Source organism: Fistularia commersonii, chromosome 34 (assembly GCF_037954325.1).
Source record: "Fistularia commersonii isolate RoL2024-O1a breed Wild chromosome 34, RoL_Fcom_v1.0, whole genome shotgun sequence".
NCBI classification, from domain to species: domain Eukaryota; kingdom Metazoa; phylum Chordata; class Actinopteri; order Syngnathiformes; family Fistulariidae; genus Fistularia; species Fistularia commersonii.
In genome coordinates this window covers 9915889-9933353 of record NC_141317.1, presented here as the reverse complement: position 1 = coordinate 9933353, position 17465 = coordinate 9915889, and the positions used below count along the sequence as shown (strand labels likewise).

Below are 17465 nucleotides of genomic sequence, written 5' to 3'. Positions count from 1 at the left end.
GGCGAACGGGAAGTCCATCGCATCCCTTCGATAAGCGAAGTGTGACGCGTTTAAAAGGCCCGGAGAGCCTCCGGCTGAGGCCGCCATCCTGCGGGCCTGACATTAGCATTCCAAGGTAGCCTGGCGGCGGCGCTGCGCTGACATTTACAGGATCACAGAGCCCTCCTGCTCCGGCTCCTCATTAAGGCCGTCCGGCTTCACACACTCTGATCTGATGAGCACACACACACACACACACACACACACGTGTGTTGTCCACCCTGCACAGAGTTATCAGTTGGTCCCCCCGTCATGTGACCCTGTGGCTAAAGCTAGGCTAGAAGATCAGGGGCCGGCGCTCGCTGTGCAAATGAAACGATATGTCATATTGGGAAGGCATGGGAAATACGGGAACGCAAATTAGCTTGTGCATGAATGTGTGTGTGTGTGTGTGTGTGTGTGTGAGCGAATCAGCAGTGAATTAAGCTTCACTAGCAGATTGCCGGTGAAGAATCCCACACCCACTAAGATGACTGTTTCCCATGCCGGGTATTTGGTTATTACATTCATTCATTCATTCGTTCGTTATCGAGGCGCTCAGGATCGAGGCTGGAGCCGATCCCAGCTGTGATTGGTCGAGAGGCGGGTTCAACCTGGACGGCTCCATCACAGGTACGCGACAAGACGTTCAACCATTTGCCCGTCATATAAACATACATCCATTCACTGTCGTCATCTAGAAACATCCGACTGTTCACCCTCTCATTCACACGTCCGGGCATTGAGGGTCTCCTGTGAACCTCCTGCATGTCTTTGGACTGCAGGAGGAACCCGGAGAACCCTAAGGAACCCTGAGGAACCCTGAGGAACCCTGAGGAACCCCACGCCGACACGGGGAGAACATGGAGACTCCACACAGGAAGGCTTCCTGCGGGAATCCAAGCAGGAACCTTCTGGCAGCGAGAGGGAAGCTCGACCTCGCGGTTCGGACGCCACACTTCAAAATCACTTCTGCTGTTGAAACGCACTCCAGGGGAAACGTGCGCTGGTCACGTGCACATTGTGTCAGGCGGTGAGGACCTCATGACGGAGCACAAACTCAACCAGGATGAAAAACAGTCAATCAGCTCCGTGCAGACAAACACCCGACGCAGAAATGACATGTAAAGGGTTCTCACACACACTCACACACACACACCACGCTTCACATAACAATGCAGGCCATGTACACGGTGTACCAGTCACACACAGGAACACACTCACGCCCTAAACACACAGCGGGAGTGTGAGGAGCACAAGTGCCTGCTGAGGGCCGTCGACGAGGCTCCGCCGTCCCTCCATCATCCACGCCGATTTCATTCATTCATTCATCCATTCATTTATTTTGGGGCGCAGATCCTGCAGTCGGGGTGCTGTCGATGCAGGAGTCGACCCCGGCTGTGACAGGGCAGGAGGTGGGACCTCCAGGGATGGAGATGCTCATCCATCACTCCTTCATCCACGCCTCTCCTCCATCAATCCAGCGGCTTTACGCTCATTCATTCATTCATTCTCATTCACGTCACATAGAAACACGCACGTCTGGACGACGCAGCGCCTCCACTGAACCTCCTCCGTGCGGGAGGAGAACATGGAGACCCCACGGCAAGACGGAGTAGAACCCGGGACCTTCTCGCTGCGCCAACCCGAGGGATTGCAACAAAAAAAAGAAAAATAAACCTCCACTTTGCATCGATTCAACGGGAGGGGGGAGGGGGGGGGTTACCGGGAGCGGGGGGGGGGGGGGGCACCGGAGGACAGAAGAAGGTGACTCAGCAGAGACGGTGGAGGAGATGTTTCCTCCCACGGTTGGCGGCGGAACGCACTACTCACATGTCGTAGAGCCGGTAAGCGGCGGCGGAGCCCGGCCTGCAGGGGTGGGAGCCCGGGTCTCGGCCCCGCCGGGGGTCCCCGCCGCCGCCGCCGCCGCCGCTGCTGCTGCTGCTGCTCACCACGGCGCGCCACACACTCGGCTTGTCCATCCTGCCTTCCAGCGGGTCAACGGGACGCGATGGCGTGGACGTGTGCGCGTAAAGCCTCCCTCCCCGGCGCTCTCAGACACACACACTCCGCGGAGGGTGTGTGATGTAACAAGGAGCGTCCAAGAGGCTGGCGGACGGCGGGGGTGGAGGCGGGCAAGGCGGAGGGGGGCGTCCGGCGTGGATGCTGGAGATCTCCGTGCACGCCATCCGCGGCGGAGGTGGCGGGACGGGACGGGACGCTCCGCCGGATCAGACGCATCGGTGTTCGCCTCCACCCCGCCACCACCCACCGCCGTTCCCCCGTCCCTCCACACCCACTTCCCCGGTCCCCGGTAGTACGGTCCCGTTTGAGACGACCCGATTGGCTCCTTGGTCTCCATGGCAACAAGAGGATGTGTCAGAGGTAGGGCTCATTATCATCTCTCTCTCTCTCTTCTCCCTCCCATTTTGTTTTCACTCCCTCCTTTCCCCATTTCCCTTCCTTTCACACACACACACACACACACACACACACACCCCTCCACCTCCTCCCTCCATCTTTCACTCTTCTTGAAGGAGAAGAAAAAAAAAAAAAAAATCAATGCACTTCTCTGTGATGTGTTTCAAAACAAACATGGTGGAGGGGGAGGGCTTCCAGGAGAAGGTGCAGAGATGCTTCACGTCTGCAGACCGGGAAGAACAGATGGGGAGGATGGAGGACGGAGGAAGGAGCGCCGCTCTGAGAAGAACCAGAGGAGGAGGCGTCACAGATCGGGACTCGACGCCAAGATCCAGACAAAGTTGTTGGAGGAGAAGCCGCAGCTTGCGGTGACGTTGCATCATCTCCAGACGACGGCGGCGGACTCGGGAAGTGTTAAATATTGAAGCAGAAATGAGCAGAGCCCATCTCTCTGCTGGGCTCAAATCAGGACTGTGTTGAACCACACACACACACACACACACACACACACACACACACACACGTTAGAAACAGAAAGACTACAGCATCCATGCATAGAGTGAACGCCATGGCGACCGTTGGGTCAAACCAGCGGTGGATCCTGGAACCATCACGCTGGAGAACTGCTCCTCATGGAGGAACGTGTCAGGAGCTAATAGCATCTGTAGTTCTTCAATGCCGCTAAGACTACAAATACTTTCTCCGATACATTTGTTTTCCACAGAAAGGGAACTTTACTCAGAGTATTCCTGGGATTTTCACCCTCTCATTCACACGTCCGGACACTTCAGGGTCTCCACTGAAGCTCCTGCATGTGTTTGGACCACAGGAGGAACACCGGAGAACCCTGAGGAACCCCACGCAGACACGGGGAGAACATGGGAGGAGGAAGCCGGACCTCTTGGTTAAGAAACCGCAGGTCAAAACACTTGAGCTGTGAAATCGCACTTGTAGAGGAACGTGCACGTTCCAAGGGGCCTTCATGATGAGGACCAGGAACCTTCTGGCTCCGAGGTGGAGGTTCTCAGCGCTGCACCACCCTGCCGTTACGGTCCCTGCCTACAAATTTCCGCTGGTTAAAAACCTGGTCGGGGAGCTGCTCTGTGCTTTCTGGGGCATCAGGGAGGGAGTGTGTGTTAGTAGTCAGCGCACACACACACACACACACACACACCAACACACACACGGTGCAGCAGCGAGCAACCTCCAGTGGACAAATAACCATCACTTCATGGCTTCAGCAACATCTTTTGACACAAAGGCGCCGGGTTTGCTGCCTCCACAGGTGCTCAGAGCGAGAAGCGCTGCAGGGATATTCCTCCGCCCAGCCGTGTGCTGAACGCACCGGAACACGTGTCCGTGTGGGATTTTTACACGCATCCGTGTTACATACGTCGCCGCCCTCCTCGCAGGCGGTTGCCATATGGCCGTTAGAGCCCAGCCGGTCACGGCGGGACAAAAGAAGCCGTTAGACGGCGGCCGCAGCAGACCAACATTCACCATCACATATTCCACCGTGGGGATTTATGGGATCTTTCTAATAAATCCGTCGGTGTGTGTGTGTGTGTGTTATTTAAAAGGATTATTCGATGGCCGGTCAAAGTCACAATTGTTTCCGTTTAAATCCAATGATGCTGTCATCCCGGGAGCGGCCATATTGGATTTTTTTCTAATCCTTTTTTTAATCGGTTATTTATTCTCGCCGAGTTCCGGTCCGGCCGGCGCCGACAACGGCGTTATTAAGACCCCGAGGACGCTGGGGGGGGGGGGGGGGGGGGGGGGCGAGGCGGTGACGGCGCAGAGCTGAGTCATGACAACGGAGGCCGGAGAGGAGATCCAGACGGCTTTCAAACCTCACTCGTTCATCCCGTCATGCTGCCGGAGGGCGCCGGGGACGAGCCGCTCTGCGATTGGACGAGAGGCGGGGTTCGCCCTGTCAATCACAGGCCATTCACTCACTCATTCCCTTTAAGGCAAAGTAACAAACGTACGGCCCGCGGGCCAGTTACCGCCCGCCAGAGGGTCCTATCCGGCCCGCGGAGTAAATCTACAATTTGAAAGAAATGTATAAAAATCATAAACTGCTTTGTTTAAAAATAAAAATGCAGTTCCTGTATTGTCTGCAACAGCAGATGGCAGCAATGCAGCTTCTGGGTCTGAAAAATGTACCCGCTTTTTCCGTTGGACCCGAAACACTCATCACCAAATGTATTGTCAAAAAAGAGAAAAGCCGACATTGAGTGTTGGGTTCTCCAAATAAAAATGGACCACTTCTTACTTGTTGGTTGAGGTTAATAAGAAACCCGGACGCTCGTCGTGGATGCAGCCGGTTTCGGTGCCACGATGAGATTCAAACACAACAAAATGCACGGAGATCTGAGAAGACAGAATGAAGCAGGTGCACTTACTTTTCTCAATGAATCTCAGGTTGTTTGTTATGTTTTTTTTAAAGGAACACTTCATTACATAAAGATTTTTTATCATTTACCTGGTCTAAAACATAGGAAAATTTGGACTTAGTGCTACTTCGAAGAAGCGTTCGGCTCGAATCTGCACCTGAATTTGAACCTTCGGCTTCACGCAAAAACAAAACACACTGAAGAAGAAGAAGAAGAGGCAACAAAAACACCAGCAGCCTTCATGGAATACCATCAGATGCTTGATGGTTTTTATCTGCTCACTGAGAACCCTGTTAGCCGTTAGCTAACATCACGCTTAATGGTAGCTCCATTTTTCCCTGCAAGGAAAAAACATCTGACGCGTTTTACACTGGATCACACACTCCCACACACACACACACACACACACGGAGTTCAGTTCTCGTGATTTATCGTTGTTTAGTGCCTTTTTTAGTGCAGTATTTGAATTTTTTTTCATGATGAAATAGACATATTATTGCCTAAGAAGAAAAAAAAAAACACTAAAAATAAAGCGAAATTAAACAAATTCATTTGTTCAGATTGGGATCCGTCGACGTCGCCGACATGATGAATTCTGCCGGCGAGGAAGAGAAGCGACGAGACCAGGGGGAAATGGAAGAGGAGGTTCTCGCGCTGCGACCGCTTGCTGTTATGACAAACAAAAGCCCTGCAAAATATGACGCAAGATTGGGACGACGATACGGTTCGGTCGGTCCACTTTCGGCACTTGACGGACGGAGACGTGGAAGTTTACAAAACAATGTTTAACCAGAAAAAAAAAGCAGCAGCTGCCTAGAACCTTGTTACTGACGGAAAATAACGTCAGGGAAGCAGGGAGGGAGGGGAAGGGTGGACTCAGGTTTGTTGAGGGTTTATACACTGCTCCAAAAAATAAAGGGAACGCTTAAAAAACACATCCTAGATCGAAATGAATGAAATATTCTTATGAAATACTTTGCTCTTTACACAGTTGAATGTGCTGACAACAAAATCACACAAAAATGATCAATGGAAATCAATTGTATCAACCCATGGAGGTCTGGATTAGGAATCACACTCCAAATTAAAGTGTAAAAACAAACTCCAGGCTGATCCAACTTTGATGTAATGTCCTTAAAACAAGTCCAAATGAATGTGTGTTGCTTCCTGAGTGGACACTATGATTTCACACAAGTGGGATTGACTTGGAGTTACATTGTGTTGTTCAAGCGTTCCCTTTATTTTTTTGAGCAGTATATTTCTGTAGATACCATCAAAATTATCATATCACTTCTTCTTCTCCTTCAGGGTCTCCACAGTGAATCCACCTTCTCCATCCAACCCTGGTCTCTGGATCCTCCTCTCTCACACCAGCCACCTTCATTTCCTCTCTCACGACATCTTCTCTCTGGTCTTCCTCTAGACCTCCAGTTCCAGCATCCGTCTACAAACATCTTCCCTCTCCCTCCTCTGTCCATGACCCAACCATCTCTGACCTTCTCTCCAGAACATCTACCATGTGTCGTCCCTCTGATGGGCTCGTTCCTGATCCTCTCCGTCCTGGTCGCTCCCAAAGAGAACCTCAGCATCTTCATCTCTGCCACCTCCAGCTCTGCCTCCTGTCTTTTGGTCATTGTAGATGTTTGTAGATCATCTCACCACCGTCTCATCCACCTTTCCTTTCCTTCTGGCCGATCGTCTTCTATCTCCACCCGTTCCAACCCGCTTGAACCCGTTTCTTCACCTCTTCTCCACACTCTCCTACGCTCTGGACCGTTGACCCTAAGAGCTTGAAATCCTCCACCTTCTCGATCTCCACTCCCTGTATCCTCACCGTTCCTTACGGGTTCCTCTCATTCACACACATATATTCTCTCTCGCTGTGACGCACCTTCATTCCTCTCCTTCCTCCTAGATGTTCCTCCACCCGTTCCCTGCTCTCACTGCAGATCCCAATGTCATCTGCAAACCTCCTGGTCCATGGAGCTTCCTGTCTCACCTCATCTGTCAGCCTGTCCATCACCACTGTGAACCAGAAGGTGTTCAGAGCTGATCCCTGATCAAGTCCCACCTCCACCTTCAACTTCTCTGTTAAAAACGATCAGATCTCTAATTCGTGGAAATCCACTTTTCCACAAGAAGATCTCAGAACGTAGCTCCCGCGTCAAGCGAGGGTCAGCTGCATCTCCTCAGCTGCTTCTGACCAGAAGTATTTGACCATCTGCTGAGGATCAGTGCACGTACACAGTTCCTTCTCAGGTGGACCCGAAGATGTCCAGGATTAGTCTCCGTCTCGCCGTCTGAAGCGCGTCCTTGCCCTCGGCTCCGCGGCGGAGCGGGAGGGAGGGCGGCCTCTTCTGAGGAGCTACTTCAAACCACCGAGATCAACGGCGTCGGCGCCGAGAGCTCCGCGCCACAGGGTGGCAGCGTTTCTCCTTATCTGCGGGAACACGCATCAAAAAAAAAAAAACCAAACCTGAGGCCTCGCCAGAGCGCCAGCGAGGTTCTGCTGCGCCCTACAGACGCACCGAGCCAATCGGATACCGCGTTTGATGGCGTCTCAGACAAAGAGCCGGGAGATGATTCTCCAGACGCCGTGTTTTCCGAGGTGACCTGGTGTAAAACACAAAGACCGACTGATGCTAAGAAAGATTTACAGTGATTTAGGATGGAGATACTATTATGGTGACGATCCTGGTCTGAAACCCGGCAGGCACGGCGGGAATGGAAAGGAAGGAGGGGAAATAAGAATAAGAATTAATAAATATACACACACACACACACACACACACACACACACACACACAGGTGGTCCTCATTTAACGACGAGGTTACGTTCCAAGGGTTCGGTTGTTAAGCGAGTTAAACAAAACACCATTTCTACCGTATGACCGTACTGTATTTGCATACATATCAGCCATTTTCCCCCCTTTTTTTTTTTTTAAATATAATGTTTATATTTGCATGAATAGAGGCAAAATATAAGCGCAGGTAAGCGCATTTAATACATATTCACAATTCCTCTGCTTCTGCATTTGGTGTGTATTTTAATATGATCATAAAACCCATCGTCATTAACCAACATGTCAAGTGAGGATCACCTGTATATACTATGTAACGTGTGTGTGTGTGTGTGGGGGGGGTACCTACACACACACACACACACACACACACACACACACACACACACACACACACACACACACACACACACACACACACACACACACACACACACACATATATATGTGTGTGTGTGTCCTCTGTCCTCTATTGTAAGTCGCGTTGGATAAAAGCGTCTGCCAAATGCAATGTAATATATACACACACACATGTATATATATATATATACACACACACACACACACACACACACACACACACACACACACACACACACACACACACACATATATATATATATACACACACAAACACACACACACACACACACACACACACTTATACAGATATATATATCAGTGACATGCTGTCAGGGGAGGCAGGAGAGGCTGGGCTTCACTTGCTAATCTTGGAAAGAAAAAAAAAGTCAAATGAAAAAAAAAATGAAATAGTTCTATTTATCAGTGGTTTGCACAATAAAGGGTGTTTTTCATTTTACTTCACCAGTTATTGATGTTTTTTATTCAAAATGGCCGGATTTTCACATTTACTCCTCAAATATTGAGGAGAGCTGTGCGGTGAGGCTGCCGACTGTTGAGCCTCAACGTAGACTGTGCAGCGATGCTCTGCACGAAGATTAATAAATCTTCCTCCAGGATTAATAAAGTTGTTCTTATCTTATCTTATCTTATCTTATATCAATTCGTCATGTATTTTTTTTTTAGAGGAACAGTTCAGCCCATATAAAGAGTTTTATAATTTATCTGTTTACCTCTTTTACACTAAAACAAAGGAAAATTTGGACTTAGTGTTACTTGTAGGTAATGGCGGTCAGCAGCCCCCTGGACCAGAATGAGTTGGAAGCCCCGACTCTAAAAGCTCTCCTGACTGACGGAGCAAAAACACAACCACTGGGTCAAAAGCGATCCCGCGGATTTATTCATTAAGACGTCATAAGCCTTCGATATCACACTTATCAACGCTGGCGTTCCACATGTTGTATCTACGCGCACTTTCCCGGCAACCCGTCCGTCATCCTGTAATCTGCGCTCTCGGCGCGGGAGAAGTCGCGCACTCCTCGGCTTCCTGTTAATAACTCACAACTCGCAGACAAATCCCTTCTTGTGAAGGAGTGCGGCTGGAAAGGAGGAGGAGGAGAGGGGATAGCGGGGAAAGAGATCAGGCTCCCCAGTCTTATTTTTTAGTTCTCGATCCCGGGCGCGATACGGCAGCCGGCGAACGGTAAAAGCATCCCAACGGAGCCGGGAGGCCACGTTTGCCCGATATTACGGGGCCGCAGAGCCGATGAGAGGATAAGCCGTGTCAGAAGGAGGGAGGGAGTCGTACGCTATCGCTAATCTCTCACTACATCTAATTTAGCGCGGAGAACGAGGACGCCCGCGGATGTTTTTCGGGCCTGGATGTTACCTGGAGACGGGACGCGAGGGATGGATTTGCAAAAACAAACAAACAAAAAAAAAAAAATAGGCGCGATATCCAAGATGGCGGTGCGTCCGGGGCCTTGCAGATCCGCCGCGCGTCCGGAGAGGAAAGATCGCATCCCGCAAACATCATCTCCGCTTTCAATTTACGGTCGGGGTCGCGGCTTAGCGGAGCCTCCCAGGGACGGGATTGGATTATCGGCGACCTCGGACGGCCAGCGCCGCCGAGCTTCGGGGGAAATTAAATTGGCAGGCTTTTAAGTTGGGACTCGGACGAGCGGATTTTGATGATTTGCCACATGAAAATAAATAAATCAATCAATAAATCGAACCGCCGGGAGATCTTTGCAGATTTGAAAGACGGGTTTTTTTCCGTTTTTTCCCCAACGGAGGCCTGCAAAGAAACCAAACGTCTGTAACTCGGCGTGTTTCCATCCACCCAGAAGCACCGGAGCCTAACTTCTGTCCAGGACCTCCAGAGTCGTGAACATCAGACGGCATCTCCTCCATCTGCCAGGAGGTGCACAGGACCTCTGATGAACACATGAAGCCACCACAGCATCATCACCATATATCACTGCACACACTCTAGGTCAGGGGTGTCAAACATACGGCCCGCGAGGAGGTTCGATCGGGCCCGTACGATAATTTGAAAGTGAAAAAATGCATAAAAGACATGCATTTAATTTTTTTAATTAAATGCAATTCAATAATTCTCCACTAGGGGGCGCACTGTTGTAGTCCGAGCAGAAGACAAGCGTCCTATTTAGTCACGGAGACGCACGGGAAACCTTTGTGCTTGGCGCGTTTGCCACAAGTTTCGGTATTTAAGGAATATGATATTCGGCGCAACCACGAGACGCATCGCAGCGAAAAATATGACCGACCAATAAGACCGATAAGATCAACCAATCGCTGGCGGGTCTGAGGGAACGCCAGTCCACTTTCACCCACGGCCAAGAAGTCAGTGAAGCGACGGTAAAGACGGCTACCGAGCAAAAATGTACGATTTAATGTTAGTCAGCAGCTTCACTACAAAAGAGTATGTTGGAATTCTACTGTTTATGCAACTCCAAACGTTTTCAGTGTGTATTGTATGTGTTTGCATGATTCATGGATAAAGTTTACACATTTCTTCCTTCCACGTTTAATAGCACTCGCTTTACTTTGTAAGGTCCAGGCAGGGATTCAATTTAGATTTATATGCACATGTGGAAATGGTTTAAAAATCCCTTCTTTATAAGTCTCATTTAATCTATATTTTTCAATACCGATTAGTTGTTAAAGTGTTGTGCCTGTGTCGTGTTCTGCATCCATGTCAATGATAAAAGTAAATTGCACATTTGGAAATATGAGGTGTTTCATGGAAAGTTTTGTAAAAAGGATTCTTCATTAAATTTCAAGATGTTCCTCGTGTTCTTGTACTTCTTTACACCAAAACAAAGGAAAGACATGATATTTGGTTATTTATAGCTGAGAATGCTATTATTCTAATGGTCCGGCCCGCTTGACATCTGCCTCAGCCGTATGTGGCCACCATGAGTTTGACCCTTTTTCTTCTTCTTTGGGCTTTTCTCCACAGAGAATCCACCTTCTCCATCTAACCCTCTGGATCCTCCTCTCTCACTCCATCCGTCCATCTTCTCTTTGGTCTCCTAGACTTCCAGTTCCAGCATCCGTCTACCAATATCTTCCCTCTCCCTCCTCCATCCATGATCCAACCATCTCTGACCTTCTCTCCAGAACATCTACCATGTGTCGTCCCTCTGATGGACTCATTCCTGATCTTCTCCATCCTGGTCGCTACCAAAGAGAACCTCAACATCTTCATCTCTGCCACCTCCAGCTCTTCCTCCAGTCTTTTGGTCATTGTCAGTGTTTGTAGATCATCTCACCAGTGTCTCCTCCACCTTTCCTTTCCTTCTGGCTGATGTTCTTCTATCTCCACCCATTCCAACCTGCTTGAACCCATGTCTTCACCTCTTCTCCACACTCTCCTACGCTCTGGACTGTTGACCCTAAGAGCTTGAAATCCTCCACCTTCTCGATCTCCACTCCCCGTATCCTCACCGTTCCATCCAGGCTCCCCTCATTCACACACATAAATTCTGTCTTGCTGCGACTAACTTTCATTCCTCTCCTTTCCAGATCATACCTCCACCTCTCCAGATGTTCCTCCACCTGTTCCCTGCTCCCTATACAGATCCCAATGTCATCTGCAAACCTCCTGGTCCATGGAGATCCCTGTCTCACCTCATCTGTCAGCCTGTCCATCACTGCTGTGAACCAGAAGAAACTGATCCCCGATGGAGTCCCACCTCCACCTTCAACTTCTGTCACACCCCTGCTGTTAATATATACATAGTGCATACACACACACTGTACATACCGTGTATACACACACACACACACACACACACACACGCACACACAAGGTAACACTGTGATGGGCATCCCTGCTGTAGATAATATAAATAATGCATACACACACACACACTGACAATACATCCTGTGTATAGATACAGTAAATACTGTACACACACACACACACACACACACACACACACACAAACACACACACACTCAAACACACAGGGTCCGAAATGTTTCCGCGAACCGTTAGAGTTGAAGGAGGTTCAAATAATAAAAACCTCACTTTGTAGTTACTGCTAATAGTTAGACAATTCATATTTCATTATATTTCTTATTCTTCCTCCTTTCTACTATTATCTATTACTGTTATGTTTTTTACTTGAAACTCTGGCACAACAATTTCCTTCGGGATTAATAAAGTTCTTCTCATCTCATCTCATCTTTCATTTCACAGTATTCCAATCTGAATACGACCCTTCCACTTTATATTAGCCAGTTGTGATAATTTTGCGCTACAGCTTCACTCGCTAGCCGTTCACCGCAAAGAACGCCCAGCGTGCACGGAGCGCATGTGTCGCCTGCTGTGATGAACCCGTAAATTAGGTAGAAATCTTGATTTTTTTCTTTTAAAAGCAGCTTTCTTTTTGCCGACGGTTCTACCGTCTCATCATTTCCTCCCGAAAAAGCTCTCCGGCGTCTTTATTTGTGGCCCTTTTTTGTTTCCAAGGGCTAGCTTGTGGTAGCTGATGTGCGGCAGTGAGATGAAGGCGGAAACAATCGTTTTTCAAAATAAGATCCGGAAGGTCAAATGAAAAAAAAAAACATCATTTGTACCAAGAAAGATTTTTTGGGGTTTGTGGCCCCCGGACTTAAACAGTGAACATTTTGTGCACCGTTTCACAAAACGCAGAGTTCAACGAAAAAATATAAAAACTCACAAGAGCTTTTTAGGTTAAAAATGTGGATTTTGCCCCACATAGTTATAAATCTATTATTAATTTATTACTTATTTCTTGAAAAAAAAAAAAAAAAAAACTTGCTTTACTCAGATTTATCATTTTCTTCAAAAACATTTTTACAACTTTTCCCTTGACGTATTTTTGGCAATTAATCCTTCCACAAATCAAATTTTTGTTGTTTTTTGACGTCTTTTCACCTAACACCAGTAATGCGAAGGCGAAAAAGTCTTATTTCAAAATAAAATGCAGAAGGTCGGAAGAAAAAAAACTGTGCGATTTTGTTTGCAGACCAAATGATCCTTTGCTCATCACTGAACTACACGGCTTTATTTTGTATCAAAGAATTGTGTCCTTTTGTACTTTGTATTCCAGCACTGTGTGTGACGTCCTGTTGCCCATCAGTTGTTACCAAACTACGGGGAAAGAGCGAGTGACTGATACAGCGCTGATGAAACACGCCGCGCACGAAGCAAAGCCTGTAATTCCTCTAAACCAGTGGTTCCCAAACAATGCATTATGATTTTATAATCGTGATGCAAATACTAATACGAATATAATCATAATAAAATCTGTTCTACAACCAAACTGGTAGTGAGATGTGTTGTGTTGGTAGGTGTCGCTATCAGTTTGGTTTCATAGCCTTTCTGGTTTTCACAGTGAATTTAATATGAGAGCTGCAAAAAGTTGTGTCTACAAGTAAGTTAAGTTAAAGTTCCTTGTTATTTTTTTTGATGAAAATCTTGAAAAGGGTTATTTGGTTATTAGTTATTTTATTAATAATGTTATAATTTATTTTTCTGAAGTTTGGGGACCCCTGGTCTAAACGCTGGCGAGGCCTTTATTTCATCGTTTCGCCATCCAGCAAAGCCGTTTACGTGCAAAACAATGCCGTCGACATGCGTTCATGGACTTTCCTACAAGCTGGGAACTTCAAAAGATGGTTATGAGGTTCAAATTCAAGACGGATGCAAACCTTCTCCTCGCAGGTCCGTTAAAGCTCGGCGTTTCAATCCGTCCAGATCTCACGTTTACTAGGCAAACAGCCGTAAATAAGAAAAAGGGGCGCCGACGAGGGGGATTGCAGATTTACAAGACGCCGAGACGGTAATTTCACATCGGCTCTTTATTTTAAAACGCACGCTAAGTCTTCCACACAACAAGCGCTTCTTCATTCGCCCGGGATCATCCGTTGCCACGCGCAATAAAGGCTTTATGGTGTCGTTAAGCCTTCCCAAATGATCTCATACGCCACCATGGGAGGGAAGCAGCGCAACACATCGGAGGTCATGAACTGCGGTCGCCCCCGGCGGCGACATCCCATCCCCCGCTAACCGCTAACCGCTCACGGTTTCCACGCTCTGGAAGGAGGCGGAGCTCCTGGGGATCAACAGGCCCCGCAGAGGTTGTTATTAGAGGCCAGGCGGATAATCGGGGCTTCGGAGATGGTCATCGGCAGCGATGATTATCATAAAGCACCCGGATTAGTCATTCATGAAATTGAGCGTCTTGTTTGGATCAGTTTTAACGGTCCGATCGGTTCCCGGGAACACGGCGAACGCAACGGCTCAATATCCATTTCCTTATGGGCTCCTGGAGCAGAGAAGAAAGATTACACTTGGCGGCGACACGGCTGAGGATGAACCTTCGACGGGAACCGGCTCTTACGTTCACTCAGCTTCGGCACGACGAGGAAGCCGGTCGGTCTTCTTCGGATAACCACTATAACCAACCAGGAGTTCACATTACCACACATGGACGGTTCAGACCAGGGGAAAGCCAGCCTTCAACGAAGGCAGAACATCTGAGGAGCCATGCGGACATCTTCTAAGAAGTGCCCAGATCAAGTTTGGTTCTAGGAATAAGCCTCTTCCAGGGGAACCTTTACGCTAACTTTCACCCACAGGCAGTGAAGGACCAACCTCCAAAAGAAACCATGAAGAAGAAGAAGAAGAAGAAGGAGAAGAAGGAGAAGAAGAAGAACCATTGAAGTGGAAGCTGCCACTGCGTTCATTGAATAATAACCATCAGACGGGTTGATCTTCTGCACTGCTTGGCTGTGTGAGGAACTCCATTAGCCGTTAGCTAACTCCAAGGGTAGCAGGGCCTTGGACCTCTTGTTAACTCTTTGGTGTCCTTTGCATCTGGCGGAGTGAACGCAGCCGCTTCTACCGAGGAGGTCGTCCACAAGCCTTGACTAGTTACTTTATCACCATCTGGAATCTGCAGCGCAGCTGGAACACCGAAGGCTAAATGCTAACCGCTAAAACTTCACCGGGTGAAATATGAAAGTATCACGACGTTAGCGCGTGTTAGCGACCTGCCCGGTGGCTGCTGCAAATAAAAATAAGGTTATTATCAGAGTGAGTCTGGGCGCAGATTGCCTGGCTACCTGAAATCCCCACGCTCAGGCTGGGATTGCAACTCCCAAGTTTCAAAATGGCACGTCCATCACCGCGTTATTAACAAGCTACCAGAGGAGCGTCCAGAGCGAGCCTCCGCTGCCTCTCGGGGCTCGGTCTGCTCCTCCACAGAGCCTCCCGGATTGAAACAATTAACCTGAACGCCATGGAAACCGTGGCCGCCGCCGATTCAATCCCCTCGACGCCAGATAATCCAGAAAATCAAGATCGTCGTAGCATTTCCCGATGTTCTCCTAGTCCCGTTTGACGAAGGTAAGTCTAACTGTTGTGTCAAGAAACGCACAGCAAAATGAAAATATGACGTTTTTAACGGAATGGGAAAGCGTACGTCAGACCAAATAAGCACCTTTCAAGGCTTCAAAATCTTCGGCGCCACTTCACTTCACGTCAAGCCAACATCGACCGGGAACTGCCAAAGGGGACCGAACTTGGTCAGTTTGAAAATTAAGGCAGGAAAGCAGACGCAGTTGTTCAAAAAAAATGTGGGAAGCCCTCAGAGAAGGTAGTGCCGGCATCGAGTCGGCCGGCTTGGAACATTGCAAAGCAGATTTTAAAAGAATTGTTCAGAGGTCCCATGAAAAAGAACATAGATGTGTAAAAAGGCCCTCTGCCCGCCCTATTAGTAATGTTAGCTTTGAGACAAACGGTATTTTTTTTCCTCAAACTTCATTCAATAACTGTATTCAGAACATTTTTTGATCAGGTTTTTCATTTAATTGGTCATTTTGGAAAAATAAGACCAGAAAATACATCATAAAAATAACAAAAAATGATTTTTGAAAGGTTTAACTACCAAAAACAAGAAAAGGGAAAAGTTCTGAAAATGTTTTTTGAAGAAATTAAGAACAAATCTAATGAAAGCAAATACTGAAAAAAAAAAAAAAAAAAAAAGGAATAAAAACCGGTGAGTTTTTTTTTTTACATTTATTAATATGAGGGACTGAATCCATCTCTAACTTAAAAGCTATTGGGAGTAGCGGTCAACAAAGAAAAGCTTTCCTGGCACAAATGATAGTTTTTTGAGTAGATCTTTCAGATCTTATTTTGAAAAATGACTCTTTCCGCCTTCGTCTTACCGCCGCACTTCACTCTGTCGCGCCATTTCACACATCAGCTACCACAAGCTAGCCCTCGAAAACAATGAGCTGCGAACAAAAGAGCTTTTACGGGAGGCAACGAGAAAACGATGAGACGGCAGAAGCGTCTCAGCCTGCCGGCAAAAGCAAAGCTACGTTTAAAAGAAAATATCAAGATTCCTAGCAAAGTTACGGGTTCAGCGCAACAGGTGGTACACAAGCTCCGCGGCCGCTAGGCATGACTCGTGGCTAACGGCTAGCGAATAGGCTACGTGACCCTCGACAAAACACCCTGCGCTAAAAGAAGAGCCCTTGCAATGTTTTGAAAGAAAACAAAAGCAACTTGAAGAAGAAAAGCAGTTATAGAGGCTCAGCACTTCAACAAAAATGTCCGTCCTGAAAACCTCACTCTTAGTGAGCACAACGCACCGCTAAAGCCAGGAAGCCTTTTACTCTCGGGGAAGAATTCAATCTGCCAGCGACGAAGGACATTTGCCGTGAACTTTTTGGAGAGGCTGAGGTGAGAAAGGTAGCAAATGACCTTTCAAAAACCTATAACTGGGATCCATATCAAGACAGACCAGGACCTTCTGCACCATCCAAACAACCAAGAAAGGCCCACCAGAAGCTGCTTCCGGTAACGTCCACCTGAACCTCAGTCCCTCAGATCCAACAGGCTTCACTCCTTTGTTTACCTTTTCACATTCCAGGCCAGGTCATCCCACAAAAGCTGCTCTTTTGTCCTCGACGAACGACACCTCCATGTCCATCACCACCCCTTAGACCGAGCTTCTGACCATCAACTCTACCATTGACGCAACAAGCCGCCATCAGCTGGACGCGTCCACAACCCTGGAGGTTATTTTGGGAAACTCCACACAAGTCCTTGGAAGTGAAGAAGCCTCTGGGAAGACGGATGAGACGTCTTCAAGTGAGGAAACTCAAGTCCAGTTGCCAAGACAAGAAGATTTGGACAAGAATTCACCACGACCTGGAGACACGTAGCAAATGTCCCCCTTCCAACGACATATCTATCTACATATCTCCACCAAAACAAGACACAACTAGAGTGTCAGAGTCTCCAATCACCCCCAGATGGGAGCTTCTAGAAGCTCCCACTGACTCTACATCACTGACTCAAAATGATATAAAGAGCAATGGTTGTATTCAGATTTAATAATGTGATTGAACAAAAGTTCTTTAGTGCGTTCCTCCGTGCCTCCAACCCAGACCT

The 17465-nt window shown here is 48.0% G+C and overlaps 1 protein-coding gene across 2 annotated transcripts in view; it reads right to left on the bottom strand.

The window, feature by feature from the left end:
- Nucleotides 1-17465, bottom strand: part of LOC147214556 (IQ motif and SEC7 domain-containing protein 1-like) — a 95524-nt gene that overhangs the window by 42472 nt on the left and 35587 nt on the right. Inside the window, exon 1 of one of the 2 annotated variants that reach the window (XM_086142032.1) lies at nt 1852-2316. The exons of the other annotated variant lie outside the window; for it this stretch is intronic. Coding sequence (XP_085998158.1) covers nt 1852-2000 — 149 coding nt within the window. The 5' untranslated portion in view covers nt 2001-2316. Of the gene's footprint in view, nt 1-1851; nt 2317-17465 lie in introns of those variants that run through there. 2 annotated transcript variants of the gene reach the window in all.